This window comes from Bubalus kerabau, chromosome 6 (genome assembly GCF_029407905.1).
Source record: "Bubalus kerabau isolate K-KA32 ecotype Philippines breed swamp buffalo chromosome 6, PCC_UOA_SB_1v2, whole genome shotgun sequence".
Taxonomy (NCBI): domain Eukaryota; kingdom Metazoa; phylum Chordata; class Mammalia; order Artiodactyla; family Bovidae; genus Bubalus; species Bubalus kerabau.
In genome coordinates this window covers 86,210,650-86,230,395 of record NC_073629.1, presented here as the reverse complement: position 1 = coordinate 86,230,395, position 19,746 = coordinate 86,210,650, and the positions used below count along the sequence as shown (strand labels likewise).

General features: G+C 41.3%; 1 protein-coding gene and 1 long non-coding RNA gene across 6 annotated transcripts in view; one reads left to right on the top strand and one right to left on the bottom strand.

Moving 5' to 3' along the window:
* LOC129655366 (uncharacterized) overlaps nucleotides 1-19,746 on the top strand; it is a 41,989-nt gene that overhangs the window by 13,206 nt on the left and 9,037 nt on the right. For all 3 annotated transcript variants that reach the window (XR_008715935.1, XR_008715932.1, XR_008715934.1), the window contains exon 4: nucleotides 17,255-17,329. This is a non-coding gene — a long non-coding RNA (uncharacterized LOC129655366). The remainder of the gene's footprint in view (nucleotides 1-17,254; nucleotides 17,330-19,746) is intronic.
* The window catches only part of C6H1orf87 (chromosome 6 C1orf87 homolog), a 95,638-nt gene continuing 85,172 nt past the window's right edge, over nucleotides 9,281-19,746 (bottom strand). The window contains exons 11-12 of one of the 3 annotated variants that reach the window (XM_055585668.1): nucleotides 17,159-17,366; nucleotides 9,281-9,874 (exon numbers count right to left, since the gene is read on the bottom strand). In XM_055585668.1, coding sequence (XP_055441643.1) covers nucleotides 9,714-9,874; nucleotides 17,159-17,366 — 369 coding nt within the window. In that variant the 3' untranslated portion in view covers nucleotides 9,281-9,713. The remainder of the gene's footprint in view (nucleotides 9,875-17,158; nucleotides 17,367-19,746) is intronic. The other 2 variants (XM_055585669.1, XM_055585670.1) reach the window with 2 other exon arrangements.

The window sequence follows — 19,746 nt, the reverse complement described above, 5'->3', positions numbered from 1 at the left end:
AGGCCATGTATCTTTTTGAATTAGAATTTTCACTTTTTGGGGGATATGACCCCAGGAGTGGGGTTGCTGGATCATGTAGTAACTCTATTTTTATTTTTTTAAGGACAGACACCCCCACCCCCCATACTATTTTTCTGTAGTGGCTGAATCAATTTACATCCCTACCAACAGTGTAGGAGGGAACCCTTTTCTCCATACCCTCTCCAGCATTTATTATTTGTAGACATTTCGATGATGACCATTCTGACCAGTGTGAGGTGATACCTCATTGTGATTTTGATTAAGAAGTAGAATGGTTTTAATCATTAAGAGCATATGATGGAAGGAGAAACTGGAGAAGGCCAGCTGTTTCTTAAAATACTTGGCTGAGAAGGATCATATATGACATCAGTTCACATTTCATGAGGTCATGCCTCAATGCCAGGCATGCTGGGAAGTGTAATCTCTGCTGGACAGCTACTTTTTTTTCTTTTTTAACCTTCAAATCCCTATTACAGAAAAGGGAGTAAAATTTTGGGTGGACAGCTAGCTATCTCCGCCACAGAGTCTGAGAAAGACTCCATGACTGATTTAAAGAAACCTCAGAGTCTGAATGTACAGCTTTACATGAAGAGTTCCAAGGAATACTGATGGGATCATGTCCCCTTTTCTTTGACTGTCAAAGGCGTTGTTGTTGTTCAGTCTCTCAGTTGTGTCTGACTCTTTGGAGCCCATGGACTGCAGCATGCCAGGTTTCTCTGCCCTTCACCATCTCCCAGAGTTTGCACAAATAAAGGCGTATCAGCAAGCTTACCCAAGTTTTGCCTTAATAACAGACAATCCCAAATTTGTAGTGGGTTAATTCCTTTTCCTCTTCCTCTCTTCTTCCCCTCTTCTCCTCCCTGCTTTCCTTTACCCTCCTGCTCCACTCCCTCTTCTTCCTCTTCTTCTTTTCCTTCTTCTTTCCCCTCCTCTTCCCCCGCCTCTTCCTTTGGCCCCAAGGGAGGGTAGAAAAGGGATTGCAAGGGTAACCAATTTTAGAAGAACAAATTGGAGTTGTCTGGAGAGAGAAAGATGATAAGTAGTGAGATCCACATCTCTGAAGGTATTCAAACACAGGGAGGCTGAAGGAAATTTGGCTTTATGAGCATGGTGAGAAATAGCTCTGCTGCTTGGAATCTCTCAGGGACTCATCTATTGATCAATATTTTGGAATTCTTGTGAGACAGAATCTCACGGAACTGTCAAAGATTGTATGGGAGAGCAGGATTGGTATGAGGCGCCAATTGCTCTCCACCAGATAAGTCTTTGTTGGAGCTCAATCTGCTTGTGAATTTGTCTGGAATCCATTCCCAGCAGCACCATCTGTTCATGATTGTCCTACCATCTGACCATTTACCCTCTGTCAAGCCCCCTCCCCTGGGCACTCCCACCACCAGTTAGAGCCCACCCATTGTTCGACCTGGATAAACTGAGTCTGAGGAGAGACCTGTCAGCACAGAGCGGGAGGAGGAGGTAGACCTTCCAACGCACTGGTGCTCAGGGCCAGAATGTGTCTGGGGAGCGCCCACCATGTCTGCACACAGAACTTGGGGGAGAGCGTGTGGCTGAGCCAGAGCCATATTGTGCCCCAGGCAGGCTGATGGCTCCACAAATAATATTGATGCCTTTTGTTTGGAAACTCTTTGTAGAGGCTTCCCATGTCCCAGTGAGCCATGCTAAATGCTGGGCCTCCCCCAAGCCGCTCTGCCTTTTACACAGCCCCCTGGCCAACTGTGCAGGCAGATGAGGGGCCCTGAATGCTAATGAGGGGAAGGGCTGGCATTCCAGAGGCACTGGCTTGGGAAACCTCCCCCACAGCCTTTGTCGCTAAGGAGCCTTGGAAATGGAGTTGAAAGGCACTTAGGAGAGTGGGGGTGGGGAGGAAATGGGGAGCAGAAAGGCAAGGGTTTTTTTTTTCGAGTCACACAGTTCTCCAGTCAGCTCCAAAGCTGTCCAGTTTCTGGTCTCAATTAGAATATCAAACCCTGTTATTGTTTCTCTTAATGATCTTGGGAAATTCCTCTGAAGAGTCAGTGGGCACTTAGCAAACTCTTTGGATGGCATGATCTGCCCAGTTGTGCTTCTGCTTGTGTGAACCTGTCATGCCCAGAGTCCTGAAAACACCCTTTATTCTGTCCCCAGAAGGTGGTGATGAGCTGGGGGAACTAGAAGAGGGCAAAAGGCTGCTGGGTTTTCCAAACGCTCATGTGGAGGTGCCATTCCATCCCAAGTGGCTCAGTGGTAAAGAATCTGCCTGCCAATGCAGGAGATGTGGGTTTGATCCCTGGGTCAGGAAGATCACTTGGAGAGTATATGGCAACTCACTCCAGTATTCTGCCTGGAAAATCTCATGGAGAGAGGAGCCTGGTGGGCTACAGTCCATGAGGTTGTAAAAGGTTGAACATGAATGAGTGACTGAGCATGCATGCATGCCATTCTACAGATGTGTTCCAGGTGCCTGCTCTGTGCTGGAGACAAAGACCAGGAAGACCTTGGCTCTGGCTTGGCATGTCTGCTAGACTTTCTGGGGAGCCAGGCCACTCACACTAAAGGGAATTCTGTGGGTTATTTGCTCTGTGATCTGTAGGGCACTGTTGGCCTTGAAGTTACGTTTTGCGTTCTGGTCCTGACTGAGTCACTCACTAGCTTTTAGTCTTTAGGTAGGTCCTCAGTGTCTCATCTGTGCAGTAGGCATAGGGATGTCAACCTGGTTGGGTTACAGTGAGGAGTAAGGACAGGCGACAGAACGAGGAATAGAAAGTTGGATGATATGGTCTATCTTCTCTGGGACCACACAATCAGTGAGCCAAATGTTGACTTATCAGGTGTCGGTATTTGGAAAGGGCACATCATGGCATGGCCCATTGAACGGGGTAAAAGGGAACACTGTTTAAGAATAAAATAGAAAGCTGGTCCCCCCTTATCACATCGGTGTGCCAAGTGTATTGTCAGGCAATGTGCACACACTATCCGATTCAGTATGAATGGGGACCTAGTGGATTGCTGGAGGTCACATATCTGGGAAAGAGTCTGCCCAGACTGTGAGATCCAGCCTCTACTATGTCTTCAGTGCTCCTTCCATGTGTAGAGGCTGCGGTTTTTGGACAGTCAGGGCAGGTGCAGTTGACACCAAGTCTCTCTGGGGTATCCTGGAGGTGAACCTATCCACCGCACACAGACACCCAGAAAGATCCTGCTAGAGAAAGTGGTCAGGATCACAGACACCAGACTCCCTCTGCACATGTGCTGTTTCTTCAGTCGTGTCCAACTCTTTGAAACCCCACAGACTGTAGTCTGCCAGGCTCCTCTGTCCATGGGACTTCCCAGGCAAGAATACTGGAGCGGGTTGCAATGCCCTCATCCAGGGATCAAGCTGGTGTCCCTTATTTCTCCTCTATTGGCAGGTGGGTTCTTTACCACTAGTGCCACTTGGGAAGCCCAGATTCCCTCTCAATGTTTACTAGAAGTTCACAATGACACAGTCACAGGGTATATATGAAATATCTCTGATCTGAAAAAGAAAAGAAGAGAGAAGGGTAACAGATTTTCTGTAAGCAAACCATGGAGAAGTCCTAGCATCAGTTCAGTTCAGTTCAGTTCGGTCGCTCAGTTGTGTCCGACTCTTTGTGACCCCATGAATCGCAGCACACCAAGCCTCCCTGTCCATCACCAACACCCGGAGTTCACTCAGACTCACGTCCATTGAATCAGTGATGCCATCCAGCTATCTCATCCTCTGTCATCCCCTTCTCCTCCTGCCCCCAATCTTTCCCAGCCTGAGGGTCTTTTCCAATGAGTCAACTCTTTGCAACAGTGTCAGACTTTATTTTTTGGGGCTCCAAAATCACTGCAGATGGTGACTGAAGCCATGAAATTAAAAGACGCTTACTCCTTGGAAGGAAAGTTATGTCCAACCTAGATAGCATATTCAAAGCAAAGACATTACTTTGCCAACAAAGGTTCATCTAGTCAAGGCTATGGTTTTTCCTGTGGTCATGTATGGATGTGAGAGTTGGGCTGTGAAGAAGGCTGAGCGCTGAAGAATTGATGCTTTTGAACTGTGGTGTTGGAGAAGACTCTTGAGAGTCCCATGGACTGCAAGGAGATCCAACCAGTCCATTCTGAAGGAGATCAGCCCTGGGATTTCTTTGGAAGGAATGATGCTAAAGCTGAAACTCCAGTCCTAGCATAGAGGTCATTAAAAATACTCCAAAGCATAATGACCTCATGGCATTTTGCTGTTGTGTCCAGTGTGGTTTGCTCCACAGCCTGGCCTCATTTAACCTCTGCTGTCACTTTATATCTAAGCTGTTTCTGTGACTTAGGTTGAATTTCTGTTTTCTAATGCTTACTCTGAGAAAATCTAATGAGTATTCACTTTTGCAAGTGCCAGTCTTATAAATATCACCCCCTGACATACACATATCACACATACCTGGGGGTAGAGCAGTGGAGAATTCCAGTCAGGAAATGACCCAAGAGCAACTGGCACTGGGCTCTAGAGGGCAGATGTATCTTAAAATTTGTTTGTGATGTAGCAGTAGCCTTACTGCTCTGTGTCATTTCACACAGACTGTTGTTCAAACTTCCTGAGGGTCAGCAGCTAAGGAGAGAGACTTAAGAAAGTTCCATCTCTACTACATGTCCAAATGGAATGGCTTTCAGCATTTAAAAAACTTCCCCCCAAAGTACAATTATTGCCATTTTACACATGAAGGAACTGAAGCTCAGGGAGATGTTAGCATTTGCCAAGACCGCCACCTACTAAGTGCCAGAGCGGGATTTGGCTGTTCTTCTTCTTCTTTCTTTCTTTTTTTTTTTTTTAAAGATAGCCTTTTACTTTGTTTATTTGGCTGCACCGGGTCTTAGCTGTAGCATGTAGCATCTCCCATCTTTGCTGTGGCATGCAGGATCTTTAGTTGTGACATGAGAATTCTTAGTCACAGCGTGTGAGATCTAGTTCCCTGACCAGGAATTGAACCTGGCCCCCCTGCGTTAAGAGTGCGGAGTCTTAGCCGCTGGACCATTAGGGAAATCCTCTAGGCTGGTTTTAAAGTTTCTTCTTTTTTTTTGCTCTCCTGGAGGGTGGGTGGTGGTGGTTAGGTGACTGTGGATCCAGATCTGGCCGTGGCCACCCCACTTCTAGAAGCACTCACCTGACCACTGCTGCAGGGCGTGCATGACCGGTGTCACTTGGCTGTGGGGGCAGTCTCAGGCTTCATTCTGTGTCAGTGGAGTCCCCTCCAGCTGTGAAGCTGGGTGCTGAGGCTGTTGGTCACGTGTTGGACAAAATGTTGGACGCAGAGAATTGGGCAAGGTGAAATCATTGCCCTTCAGGACCTTATGACTAAGTCTAACAACTCCAGCTTCACGTATAGGGCCTCCCTTCACCCTAAAGACCTCTCCAGGCCCCTTTTCCACAGAGGTGTAGGATATACCAGGGCATTCTTATAAGCACAGCAGTTTTCATCAAAAATCTGTTCAGTTCAGTTCATTCTGGACTTCTGAGAGTCTACATTAAAGCAAGTGGCAAGGCCTAATGGTATATCTGGTATAGGCAGAAATTCCTTTTATCTTTACTTTTAAAAATTATTTATTTTTAATTGGAGAATAATTGATTTACAATATTGTGTTGGTTTCTGCCATACATCAACATGAATCAGCCATAGGGATACATACGTCCCCCTCCCTCATGAACTTCCCTCCCACCTTCCTTTTATCTTTATATATATTTTATTTATAAGCATTACCAGGGCATTCTAAAGTATCATGTGCCCAGTACTTTCCAGAAGATCCTATCCCTCCAACCAGTTATCCATGGGTACAACTCAGCAGCTTTCTTCTGCTTCACTTCTCTGAGCCTCTGTTTCCTAATCTGTAAAATGGAGCCATGAAACTTTCCACATCTAGTTGTCACAGTTGGATGAAACAAAATATATCAAGTTCTTGGCAAACAGTAGTTGCCCAATGCATAGTGAATGTCTGGTCAAATATTCTAATTTTCTTCATTTGGCACTTTGGTAACATGTGAAAGCCATGCTTGTTTGCCTTCTTCTTTGCCCTCAAAGGAGAAAAGGAAAGATATACCCATTTGAATGCAGAGTTCCAAAGAATAGCAAGGAGAGATAAGAAAGCCTTCCTCAGTGATCAGTGCAAAGAAACAGAGGAAAACAATAGAATGGGAAACACTAGAGATCTCTTCAAGAAAATTAGAGATACCAAGGGAACATTTCATGCAAAGATGGGCACAATAAAGGACAGAAATGCTATGCACCTAACAGAAGCAGAACATATTAAGAAGAGGTTGCAAGAATATGCAGAAGAACTATATAAAAAAGATCTTCATGACCCAGATAACCATGATGGTGTGATCACTCACTTAGAGCCGACATCCTGGAATGTGAAGTTAAGTGGGCCTTAGGAAGCATCACTATGAACAAAACTAGTGGAGATGATGGAATTCCAGTTGTGCTATTTCAAATCCTAAAAGATGATGCAGTGAAAGTGTTGAACTCAATATGCCAGGAAATCTAGAAAGCTCAGCAGTGGCCACAGGGCTGGAAAAGGTCAGTTTTCATTCCAATCCCTAAGAAAGGCAATGCCAAAGAATGCTCAAACTGCTGTACAATTTCATTCATCTCACATGCTAGCAAACTAATGCTCAAAATCCTCCAAGGCAGGCTTCAGCAGAATGTGAACTGTGAACTTCCAGATGTTCAAGCTGGACTTAGAAAAGGTAGAGGAACCAGAGATCAAATTGCCAGCATCTGTTGGATAAATGAAAAAACAAGAGAGCTCCAAAAAAAAAATCTACTTCTGCTTTATTGACTATGCCAAAGCCTTTGACTGTGTGGATCACAACAAATTGTGGAAAATTCTTAAAGAGATGGGAATACCAGGTCACCTGACCTGCCTCCTGAGAAATCTGTATGCAGGTCAGGAAGCAACAGTGAGAACTGAACGTGGAACAACAGACTGGCTCCAAATCAGGAAAGGAGTATGTCAAAGCTGTATATTGTCACCCTACTTATTTAACTTATATGCAGGGTACATCATGTGAAATGCTGGACTGGATGAAGCACAAGCTGGAATCAAGATTGCCAGGAGAAATATCAATAACCTTAGAAACGCAAATGACATTACCCTTATGGCAGAAAGCAAAGAAGAACCAGAGTCTCTTGATCAAAGTGAAAGAGGAGAGTGCAAAGGTTGGCTTAAAGCTCAACAGTCAGAAAACTAACACCATGGCATCTGGTCGCATCACTTCATGGCAAATAGATGGGGAAACAATGGAAACAGTGAGAGACTTTATTTTTGGGGGCTCCAAAATCACTGCAGATGGTGACTGCAGCTGTGAAACGAAAAGACCCTTGCTCCTTGGGAGAAGAGCTATGAACAGCCTAGACAGCATGTTAAAAAGCAGAGACATTACTTTACCAACAAAGGTCTGTCTAGTCAAATCAATGGTTTATCCAGTAGTCATATATGGATACGAGAGTTGGATTATAAAGAAAGCTGAGCACCAAAGAATCGATGCTATTGAACTGAGGTGCTGGAGAAGACTCTTGAGAGTCCCTTGGACTGCAAGGAGATCCAACCAACCCATCCTACAGGAAATCAGTCCTGAATATTCATTGGAAGGACTGATGCTGAAGTTGAAACTCCAATACTTTGGCCAACTGATATGAAGAACCGACTCCTTGGTAAAGACCCTGATGCTGGGAAAGATTGAAGGCGGGAGGAGAATGGGACGAGAGAATAAAATGATTGGATGGCATCACCGACACGATGGACATTAGTTTGGGTAGGCTCTGGGAGTTGGTGATAGACAGGGAAGCCTGGTGTGCTGCAGTCCATGGAGCCACAAAGAGTTGGACGTGACTGAACAACTGAACTGAACTGAACTTTCCCTAAAAGGCAGCCTGAAAGCCTGAGGGTTCTCGAATGTTAGAGGAGTAGTTGGTCTGCATCAAGAGGCATTTCTCTGGGCAACTCAAGGATTATAAAAACTAGAGCATGTCAGAATAGGGTTCAGGATGGGGAACACATGTATACCTGTGTTGGATTCATTTTGATATTTGGCAAAACTAATACAGTTATGTAAAGTTTAAAAAAAAAAAAAGAATAGAAGGCCCTCAGAGATCATTTATGTTAATGGATCCAAATTATTTGGTTCTTAAGGTTTAATTCATAAGACTTTACGAGACACCCCATAATATACAGTATATTAAAGGGGATACTCAGAAACTTTCAGGGGCTTCCCTGGTGGCTAGGTGGTAAAGAATCTGCCTGCAAATGCATGAGACATGGGTTTGATCCCTTGGTTGGGAAGATCCCTTGGAGAAGGAAGTGGCAACCCACTCCAGTCTTCTTTCCTGGGAAATCGCATGGACAGAGGGGCCTGGTGGGCTACAGTCCATGGGGTCACAGAGTCAGACAGGACTTAGTGACGAAACAACAACAGAGGTCTTCAATTTATTTTTTCCCTTGACCTAAATTCTTCATCCTGTCTCCCACACACAGAGATTTGAAAATCAGGATCCAGGTCCCTCAGCATTAATAATAGTACTAGGAATACTTCTTTCTCTAAAGTTCTAGATTTCCTTCAATGAACTCATGACACCTGTGTGTGTGATGTGAATGTAAATGTGTGTTATGCAGGGGGTGCAAATTGGGGGAGGGGGAGAACTATGGGAATGACTGGAAAGTTTTGCTTGATTTTGCTACCAGAGGAAACAAAGAAGAAGTTACCTATTTACAGAATCCTTTGTCCCAGAAGTCCCTCCTAAAAACTTGTATCCACTACTCTGCGGAAACATCCCTGGGGATAGTGTAACGCTGTCTAGTTTTGTACTAGAGAAAATATTAGACTTGTTCGGAAAACCTCACTTGAAATTCTGCTTCTGCTGCTTAGTATTAAGACAATTCATTGTTAATACTTTTATTTTTCTTATAGTGTGGAAATCCTAGAATAGTGACTAGAGGAAAGATTGACTTATTATTGAGAGGCATTTTTGGAAGTTGACAACATCTAGCATGTTTTTTTTTTTTTTTTTTTTTCCTCCCAGAGAAGGCAATGGCACCCCACTCCAGTACTCTTGCCTGGAAATTCCCATGGACGGAGGAGCCTAGTGGGCTGCAGTCCATGGGGTCTCTAGGAGTCGGACATGACTGAGCGGCTTCACTTTCACTTTTCACTTTCATGCACTGGAGAAGGAAATGGCAACCCACTCCAGTGTTCTTGCTTGGAGAATCCCAGGGACAGGGGAGCCTGGTGGGCTGCCGTCTATGGGGTTCACAGAGTCGGACACAACTGAAGCGACTTAGCAGCAGCAGAATATTTTTTTACTATATGGAACTGCAGAGTTTGCAAAAAGTACTGTTTGATCAGCAATATAGAAAAAAAATCTTTGAATATTCATCATCAGCTTTATAAGATTAGAAGAGGATTTTAAGAAATTGGGCTTTTGCCACCTCAGAAGAGAAAAACCTGGTTTTCTCAGATCACTTGGAGCTGCTTATGAGCAAGCATCCTAGCCAGAAACCAAGTCCAAGTTCAAAGTGTCTACAATAGCTGCGCCGGCCTCAATTCTGACAGTGCCTCCACCACTGCACTCGGGCTGGGGAGAAACACGTGTCTGGGTAAAAAGAGAGATAAAGGGAACATCTGTTCTCACAATATGGGCTTGTTATCATAGCTCCTTTAAGTACCGAAGCGCTGGCTCCAAGAGCATATTTTCTCCAGCACAGAAACTCCGCAAGGCTTGGTCAATTTTCTGAGGGTTCAGGGACAGGTTGTAAATGAGATTGTAGTTGTGAATGAGGCGTCTGGCTCGTTCCTTCTCTAGGACTCCTGTCATTAGGTCGGGTGAGTGAGAGGTTTTTTAAAAGAGAATGGAGAAAACACAAAACAGGAAAATGCATTAGTTTGAATGACTTCTGAGCAAAAATTAAATGCTAATATTTTGAAACTTTAAGCTTTAAAAACAAAACATATGACATCCTAAAAAGATACAGTCCTGACTATGTGTCATAGATGCTGAGAGGAATTTGACAGTGATCTGGGGGAGAGGGGATGGGGTCCAATAAAATCCATAGGTAGACTCTAAAACAATTTTAGCTTGTTCTTTGTAGCCATAAAACTTTAAGAGACCAATTTTTGAAAATGGTGGGGTGCCTGCTAAAAACACTTCATAATTGCTCTGGTTTTATGTTTATCTTATTGAAATATCCAAACACATTCCTAAACATGCAGGATTTAAATAGCTCACTTTTATGCATTTCGGGAAATGTATTTACTGTGACTCCCTCGAGCTTGCTGTGTGATTACAGGTAAATCATCTAACTTCTTGTGGCTTAGAGTCTAAATCTGTGGAATAGAGATGGTGGTACTTATCATCCCAAGATACACTTTAGTACCCACATGTTATGTGTAGCAATGCTGATGTGCTTTTCATGCTAAGGGTAAGCAGATTTTGATAGTTGCAGAGGAGTTTAAGTGTAGAACACGATAACAGCAAAAATCAATTAACTCATTGATAAGCCTTGATTTGTGAGTTTATAAATGTCACATACTGTGCCTGGGAATAGACAGGATATTGAGAAGGGGTTTGTTACCTTAGAAAGATCTCCAACCAGTCAGGATGATAACAGAAGCAGAAAATTAACTAGAGTGCAACAACAACAATATTGATTGATATTCATATACAGCATTCACCATGTGGCAGGCATCCCTCCAAACAACTTAACCAATATTGACTCACTTAATCCTCACAACAACTCATTTTGCAAAGAGGGAAACTGAGGCATGGAGATGAGAATTCTCTTGCCCAAGGTTGTGCTTAGTCCTTGCATTTAATCATCACATTGTATTATAGAATGAAGGGAAAGAGATTGTTTCAAGCAGGGCTCAGATAATTTTCTGAATATTTTCCATGAATTGTGAACATCTACACTACAGGTATCATATCATGTTATAGGGGTAAAGGATATATCCCTTGCATGTTGTTCTTCTAGTCTCCTGTATTCGCATAAGTTGTCATAATGATTGTGACATTTTTTCTCAGAGAATCCATAGGGAGTGGTCCCCTGGTCATTTTGTAGAAAACCATGGCCAGTCAATTAGTGTTGGGCTCTAGTGACACCTGTCACCTCTGTTTAAGCTCTGTTTTTGTTCAAACGTGCAACGATAGTTGAGTGTCATGTTCTCCTCTGAACTACTCTCTAATGAGTGTTTCTAACAGTGGACTGCAGACAGCTGGGGTCCTAGTATGACTTATTCCATCCAGTTTTATTCGGTCCTGTCTTGTCCCTTCCCATCCCATCCTATCCTATTCCATATCATCCTATCCCATCCTATCCTATTCCATATCATCCTATCCCATTTCAATCCATCCCATTCTGTCCAGTTTGCTGTTTCTTTTCAGGTTTATTTGTGGTCTCTTTCTCCTATGATAATGTTGGTCCTTTCTTCTGCAGAAATATCTTTCTTTGAGTTGGTCAGTTGCATCTTTGCAATTTTCTGGATGGGGTGGCTGCTGTTGACCTGGTCTAGGTTGGACCCCTCAAGACATTTCCTCATACTCTACCTCTGGAAATATAAGTCCTATGCTTTGGAGTATGCCTGACTGAGAAAGACATTTTAACTTTTTGAGCCTCAGTTTCCTTGACTCTAAAATATGAATAATTAAATTGGATGAAAATGAATAAAATTATAAGTGCTTACGACAGTGTTAGGACTATAAAGCACTTATTAGTGTAGATACTATGATAGGATGGTTATAATAGTTATGTCATCAACATTATTTAAAACCCATGGGAATATATTTTAACTAGAAGAGATTATTTGTGTATAATTTATATTTTAATTAAAAATTAGAATTAATGCTAAGAAATACATATAAGAATCACCAATGGTGGTGTTGGGGGCCTTTTCTTTTATCTTCTAAGCTTTACCATTAGTAGAGGATTTGTAGTATTAGACAAAAGTCCATTGGCTGAAATTTATTTCTGTCTGATTTGCTGTCATTAGGGAATGCCCAAAACAACTGCATAAAATAACCTTTACAATCCCTCTTAGTGTTGTCAAAGCCTGTCCCTATCCCACCAGAACCAAAATGAAATCAGCAAGAACCTCTTTACTATCCACTTCATTTTACAGTTTGTAAAGAACTTTAAAATCTCCCTGGATCCTTTCTCAAATTTGGGAGGTATGTTTTATTTTTATCAGTTTTACTATTTTACAGATGAGGAAACAGACTTGGTGAATAAAAGTGACAGCAGTTGGTGAAGTCTGAACTTGAATCTGGTTAAAAACACACAAAGAAACAAACGAACAGAGCAACAAGCCAAATCTCATGCTCTTTCCAGTATGTCATGGGAGTCTGGTATAGAGGGAAGTTCAGTAGAACTGGGGTTAGAATTTTGCCTCAACTGCTCACTGGCTGATATTTTATCACTTTGAGTTTGGCTTCCTTCTCTCTAAATAAGAACATTAATCCTTTCAGCAAGTGGTTGATGTGAGGAATTAGTGATGCCATGTATACAAAGTCCAGACCCATGCAGAGAATATCCTTGAGGGCTCTCTTTGCACTCTGCCTCTTTGAACTCTAAAATATTTTCTATTTAGCCTTTAGTTCACTGGGAAAATTCCAAATCCACCAGTCACTCAGACATTTATCCCAACCACCCATCTTTCTTTAGAAAACATGACCAGCTATTCATAGTCCTTCCTTATTCTTTCTCCTCGAGGATATTTTCTTGACAACCCCCATTAAAGAATAAGCACAGAGTAGGTTCCCAGAAATGCTAATTTAATGATGGATGTTCTGCCTTCAGCCTGGATAAAGAACACCCTGCCCTACATATTTCCTTGCACATAATAAAGATCACTGATTCATCATTGGGCAGAGTAGGGATCATCTACTCAGAGTCTAGAAGAAGGCTGTGGTGGTCTGCTAAATACTGTGGCTAATAAACCAAGAAGATAACCTCAGTTAATCCTCTTTCCTCATTAAAGATAGTTATAGATGTTTCCAGATCTGGCTGACACATTCCTTGGCTATTGAAGAACTAATGAATTTCATAGAAACAGAGAAAACAGGCATAAATAGTGAAAAGGCCATGAGAAAGTCATTTTAAATCTGCCAGAATCTGCCCCAAAGTCAACAAAACTGTGTTTTTCCCCCAGAACAGTTCAGAAGTATGAGAAAGGTCCCAGTCTTTGGGGAGTCTCTTAGCAACTAAGTTTATGATCTGTCATCAATCATCAAAACTCAGCATTTGTTTCTTTAGAAACATCTTTTTTCTCTGCTTGAGTTTTGGCTTTGTTTGTAACCCCATTACCACTCTTGCAGTTTTGCTATGTATACCTAGACTGATGACTATTTCAGTAACCTTTTGATCTCCTTTTCTCCAGTATCTTCCCTAAATGATCCATTTCAGCTTTCACAGTGTTCTCCTCTAGTTGAAACTTGGTGAACACTGGGTAGAGAATTAAACTCATCCCAGCCCACAGGATTCACAACACAGTATCAGCTTCACCATCTGGTTCAACATGACCTTCAGTCTTATCTTTCTTACTCGCTTCCCCACCATACTCATTCTTGCCTTCTAACCTTTGCAGAAGATGATTTCAAAGTCTTCCATACCTCTCCTTCCAAGTTCAGCTCAAGTTCTTCCAATGAGCCCTCTCTGAGTACCTGCCCACATTACATAGTGTACTTAAAAAAAAAAATCTCTTCTGTCTTTTCTTTGAATTCTTTAGCTCTAGTTTGTGTCTTCAATTATAATGCTTTACTATAATCTGTCTTTAAAATTTTTATTTTACTGGCATTGAACTATTGCCAGCCTTTAGGTAAGCCTTTACCTAAAAGTTCTTTGATGAGACAATGTCTCATCCTTTCTGGTTTTCCTCTTGGTCTAGCCTCTAGCACAGTGCCAGGCTTATAACAGAAGTTTAATAAATGAGTTTCTAATTCAGCTAGATGAATTTTTCATCTAAAATTTTCATTTCCCCCTCTCTTTGGTATAGTTATTAGAAGTCCTTGGGTATTATATGATATTTATATTTTATGTGATCTAGAATTCAAAGCAAGATGAAACAAAAACATTACAGAGAATGAAAAAGTCTTAGTATTGTTATATGATCACTTCTAGAAAGTACTAATGTGCACATTAACTCTTTTTTGAGATGTAATTGATATTAATATATCACATTGTATACGTTTAAGGTGTACAATGTGATGATTGATACACATGTATATTATAAAATGTTTATTAAAATAAGGTTGGTTAACAAATCCTTTACCTCTCATAATGACCATTCTGTTGTTGTTGTTATGGTGAGTCTATTAAAGCTCTGCTCTAATAGTAGCTTTCAAGTACACAACACAATATTGTTAATGAGAGTCACCATGATGTATGTTAAATCCTTGTAATTTATCTTCTAGCTGAATGTTTGTACCCTTTGACCAACATTTCTCTGTTTTTCCTGGCAACCACCATTGGTGGTATGGAACTAGAGTGTTCCGTATTTTTAGACTCCATGTATAATGCTAATTCTTCATGAACACAGTATGTAATTAAGCACAACAATTTTAGTGCATATGTTTTTGTATCTGCTCCCTCTTTTCCATTCCATGGGTCTCTGACCTAGTTCTGAATTTCATTCTCTCTCACTTAGACATTGCAATAACATCCTTTACTCTTTTTATGCTTTAAATTTCTCCTTCATTCTCCACATAGCCATCGAGGACCTTTATGAAATACAACTTCACCATATCAATCCCTGCTTAGAAACTCAACATGCTACTCACTGTCTTTGAATTAAATCCAAATTCCTTGGTCTGTTATCTAACACCTTCCTAGATCTGATCCCATCCTATAGTTTCACCTTTTTCAATTAATAGTCTTCTTAATGGCACTTATATTCTATTCAAACCAAATTCCTTGTATTGAGCTTCATACATAATGCTTTGCTTGGCTGACTTGCACCTTTACCAGAAAGGGCCCTCTATTTCATTCCTTTGTATATAAATGGTACTTTATCTTTAATGAGCAATTTCAAGCTAATATAACCTTTCCTGATCACCTCACTATGAAGGAATTCTCCTTTCTCCGAATGCCCACGTAGCACCACCCTCTAATGGCATTTATTACCTTCTATTTTGGGTTTAGTTATTTATGAACATTCACTCATTTGTTCACTCAAAAAAAGGTTGAACAGAACTGTGCAATGTGCCAGGATAAAAAAGGAATGTAGTCTACTGGGTGGATAGTAGGAAGTCCCAAATAGAAAGATACAATATAGAAATATGATAATGGGTGTTAAAGAACTCTGAGAGGCCGGTAAAGGTTGGCCTAGATCTGTCTGGGGAAATCATGAAAGTCTCAGAGGAGTAGAGCTTGAGTTCCAACCTAAAAGATGTTTAGACACTAATTAGCCAGGTGGACAAAGTGAGGAGCTGGCAGGGGGTGGGGTAGTTAGAGAGGCAGATAGCTCAGGTGGAGGGCGTAGGTTTAGAAAAGGCATAGCCACAGGAGAAAGCAAGGCACGTTTGAGGAAGGCAAATTAATCATTATAATGGGAATACAAACTCCTGTTAAAGAGTTTAGAGGTCAGCCTGTTAGCAGGTATCCTGAAGATTTCAATCAGGGGAGTTACATGATTGGATTGTGGGTTAGACTCAGAGAAACTGTCAGCAACCTGGTAGGGGATTCATGTCTGATTTATCTTTTTTTCCTGATTGTGCTCAGCACAGTGCCAGGCACATGGTTTATGTACAAATTATATTTATTAAGAAGTGAAAGAAAGGGAGGTGTCCACTTACAGACTGCAACACAAATAGAAAGGTATATGATTGCTTCTATGTCCTGGCTATTGTAAATAGTGCTGCAGTGAGTACTGGGGTGTATGCATCCTTTCAAATTACGGTTTTCTTTGGTATATGACTAGGAGTGGGATTTTAGGAACATACGGTAGCTCTGTTTTTAGTTTTTTAAGGAAACTCCATACTGTTCTCCATTCCCACCAGCTGTGTTGGAAGATCCCTTTTATCCATACCCTCTCCAGCATTTATTATTTGTAGATTTTTTGACAATGATGGCCAACCATTGTAGTTTTGGCTTACATATCTCTAATAATTAGTGATGTTGAGAATCTTTCCATGGGTTTTTTTTGTCAACGTGTATGTCTTCTTTGGAGAAATGTCTATTAGATCTTCCACTCATTTTTTGATTGGGTTATTTTATTTCATATTGAGTTGCCTTTGCTGTTTGTATATTCTGGAGATTAATCCCTTGTTAGTTGCTTTGTTTGCAAATATTTTCTCCCATTCTGAGGGTTGTCTTGAATGGATAAAGAAGATGTGGTACATATATACAATGGAATATTATTCAACCATAAAAAGAAATGAAATAATGCCACTTGCAAATCAACCTAGAGATTTGTATACAGCCAGAAGTAAGTCAGAAAGTGAAAGACAAATACTGTGTAATATTGCTTATATGTGGAATCTAGAAAAATAATACAGATGAACTTATTTACAAAGCAAAAGTAGAGTTGCAGATACAGAAAACAAATTTATGACTACCAAGGGAAGAAGAGGGGATGGGATAAATTGGGAGATTGGGATTAACGTATGTGAAAGTGTGGAAGTGTTAGTTGCTCAGCTGTATCCAACTCTTTGTGACCCCATGAACTGTAGGCTCTCTTTCAGTGGAATTCTCCAGGCAAGCATACTGGAGTGGGTAGCCATTCCCTTCTCCAGGGTATCTTCCTGACCCAGGGATTGAACCCAGGTTTTCTACATTGCAGGCAGATTCTCAACAGTCTGAGCCACCAGGGAAACCCTTAACATAAATATACATGTATATATAAAATAGGTAACTAATAAAAATCTGCTGTATAACACAGGAAACTGTATTCAGTGTTCTGTGGTGACCTAAATGGGAAAGGAATCTAAAAAAGAACGGATATATGTATAACTGATTTACTTTGCTGTACAGCAAAAACTAGTACAATGTTGTAAAGCAACTATACTCCAACAAAAATTAAAAAAAAAAAATTTGTGGATCCCAGTGTAAAATGAAAAAAAAAAAAAAGAAAGGTGTATGAACTGTAAGCTGCACACTTCACCTGTATTACTCAGATCACACAGATAGAGGGCGTTTTCTAGCTTCCTGAACCTGTCGATCCATGTCTCACATTCTTCAGCTGTGTTTTTCATCACAGGACTGACAGAAGGCTGTGAGATTGGCCTGATCTTCAAGGCATTCAGGATATCTTTGGGGGCTGAAGTCTCTGCAGGTGGGTTTTCTGGTTTCAAATCTTTTTCTGGAGTTTTCTACCAAAACAACACAAACATCTCACTGGTAATGCATTCACCACCCAGAGCTCCCCCAGTTTCTTGGCCAATGACAAGGCTACACAACTAGCAATATTTATTGTAGGTCTGTCTTGTAAATCTGGAGGATGGATTTCAAGTCCTCAGTGCTATAGGACCATATCTGCCAAGTCTTACTGGACACAGACTACTATGCTGAGTATTTTCTTTTTTCTTTAAAGGAAAGGTAAAATTGTGACTTTTATTCAGCTTGCATTTCTAGTTTACACAGAGGTTTTGTAACTAGCTAAGATTTTTCATCATGTTCTACTCTGCCTTATGGGGATGCATAGACAATGCTTATAATTTCTTGGTGGGAAAACTTCTGAATCCTTGAGTGCAAGATTCTTGACAAAAATGATCTAAGCAATAATGTGATGTTACCTTGGATGTGTGGGCTCACTGTAATGAATCAGGGTGCCTCTAGCTTTGCATGTCCTGTTCATTTAACAAAGGAAGCTGAGGCCCAGCGTGGGGAATAGACTTACTGAGATTGTACGGTTAATGGTAGACAGAAAACTAGATCAAGGGTATAGAGATTATATAGTCTCATCTTTGTATCCTAAACTCATGTCCAGTACAGAATAGAGATGTTTTTAGAATAAATAGACAAATGAGTTTCAGTAGATCCATGAAGGACATTCTGTCACCTGCCATGTAAAGAGAGTGGGCATTTATTGACCTGCCCAACCCCACTTTTCCAGGAATTACCCCTCCTGTTGATCCATATGGTTGTAGAGAGAAACATCATGTGTCTAAGCACATAGTGCAGTGCCGGCTACTGGACATCTAATGCAAAATGACCAATAAATACAATATCCAGCGATTTTGGAACCACTTGTGAGAGTTAAAGGCAGAGATAGGAAAACAGAGATTATTTTGGGTGAGAAGTGAGAAGAAAGAGACAGAGAAGGGATATGAAACTGACATCAGAGAAGAGAGAGGATATGAGAAGTTGTGATGATGTTCAAAATTCAAGTCTCTGATTTTAATTTGTTATGTTTCTATTGTTGGATATAATTATATATATATTATTATATATAATTGTTTATATATTAAATATAAATTATATACACAATTTGTTTTGTAAATAATTATATATGTAAAATATGCTCCAATTTGTATGCAGGTCAGGAAGCAACAGTTAGAACTGGACATGGAACAACAGACTGGTTCCAAATAGGAAAAGGAGTACGTCAAGGCTGTATATTGTCACCCTGTTTATTTAACTTCTATGCAGAGTACATCATGAGAAATGCTGGACTGGAAGAAACACAAGCTGGAATCAAGATTGCCGGGAGAAATATCACTAACCTCAGATATGCAGATGACACCACCCTTATGGCAGAAAGTGAAGAGGAACTCAAAAGCCTCTTGATGAAAGTGAAAGTGGAGAGTGAAAAAGTTGGCTTAAAGCTCAACATTCAGAAAACAAAGATCATGGCATCTGGTCCCATCACTTCATGGGAAATAGATGGGGAAACAGTGGAAACAGTGTCAGACTTTATTTTTTTGGGCTCCAAAATCACTACAGATGGTGACTGCAGCCATGAAATTAAAAGACGCTTACTCCTTGGAAGGAAAGTTATGACCAACCTAGATAGCATATTCAAAAGCAGAGACATTACTTTGCCAACAAAGTTTCGTCTAGTCAAGGCTACGGTTTTTCCTGTGGTCATGTATGGATGTGAGAGTTGGACTGTGAAGAAGGCTGAGCGCCGAAGAATTGATGCTTTTGAACTGTGGTGTTGGAGAAGACTCTTGAGAGTCCCTTGGACTGCAAGGAGATGCAACCAGTCCATTCTGAAGGAGATCAGCCCTGGGATTTCTTTGGAAGGAATGATGCTAAAGCTGAAACTCCAGTACTTTGGCCACCTCATGCGAAGAGTTGACTCATTGGAAAAGACTGTGATGCTGGGAGGGATTGGGGGCAGGAGGAGAAGGGGACGACAGAGGATGAGATGGCTGGATGGCATCACTGACTCGATGGACGTGAGTCTGAGTGAACTCTGGGAGTTGGTGATGGACAGGGAGGCCTGGTGTGCTGCGATTCATGGGGTCGCAAAGAGTTGGACACGACTGAGCGACTGATCTGATCTGATCTGATCCATCTGATAAATTAAGGTGGTTGAGTTGGTTGTGTTAGTTGCAATCCAAATGTTCTTAACTAATTTGTCACAGAGTTAGGCCTCCCACTTTGTATACCATCTTTGCTTCTCCCAACTTTCAAATACCTGGATTTCTCCATCCTTGTCTCAAACTTCTCACATATAAACTGTGGAGATCCTACTATTCTAAAGAATAGTAATTTCAACAAGAGGCCAAGTTAACAACAAACATG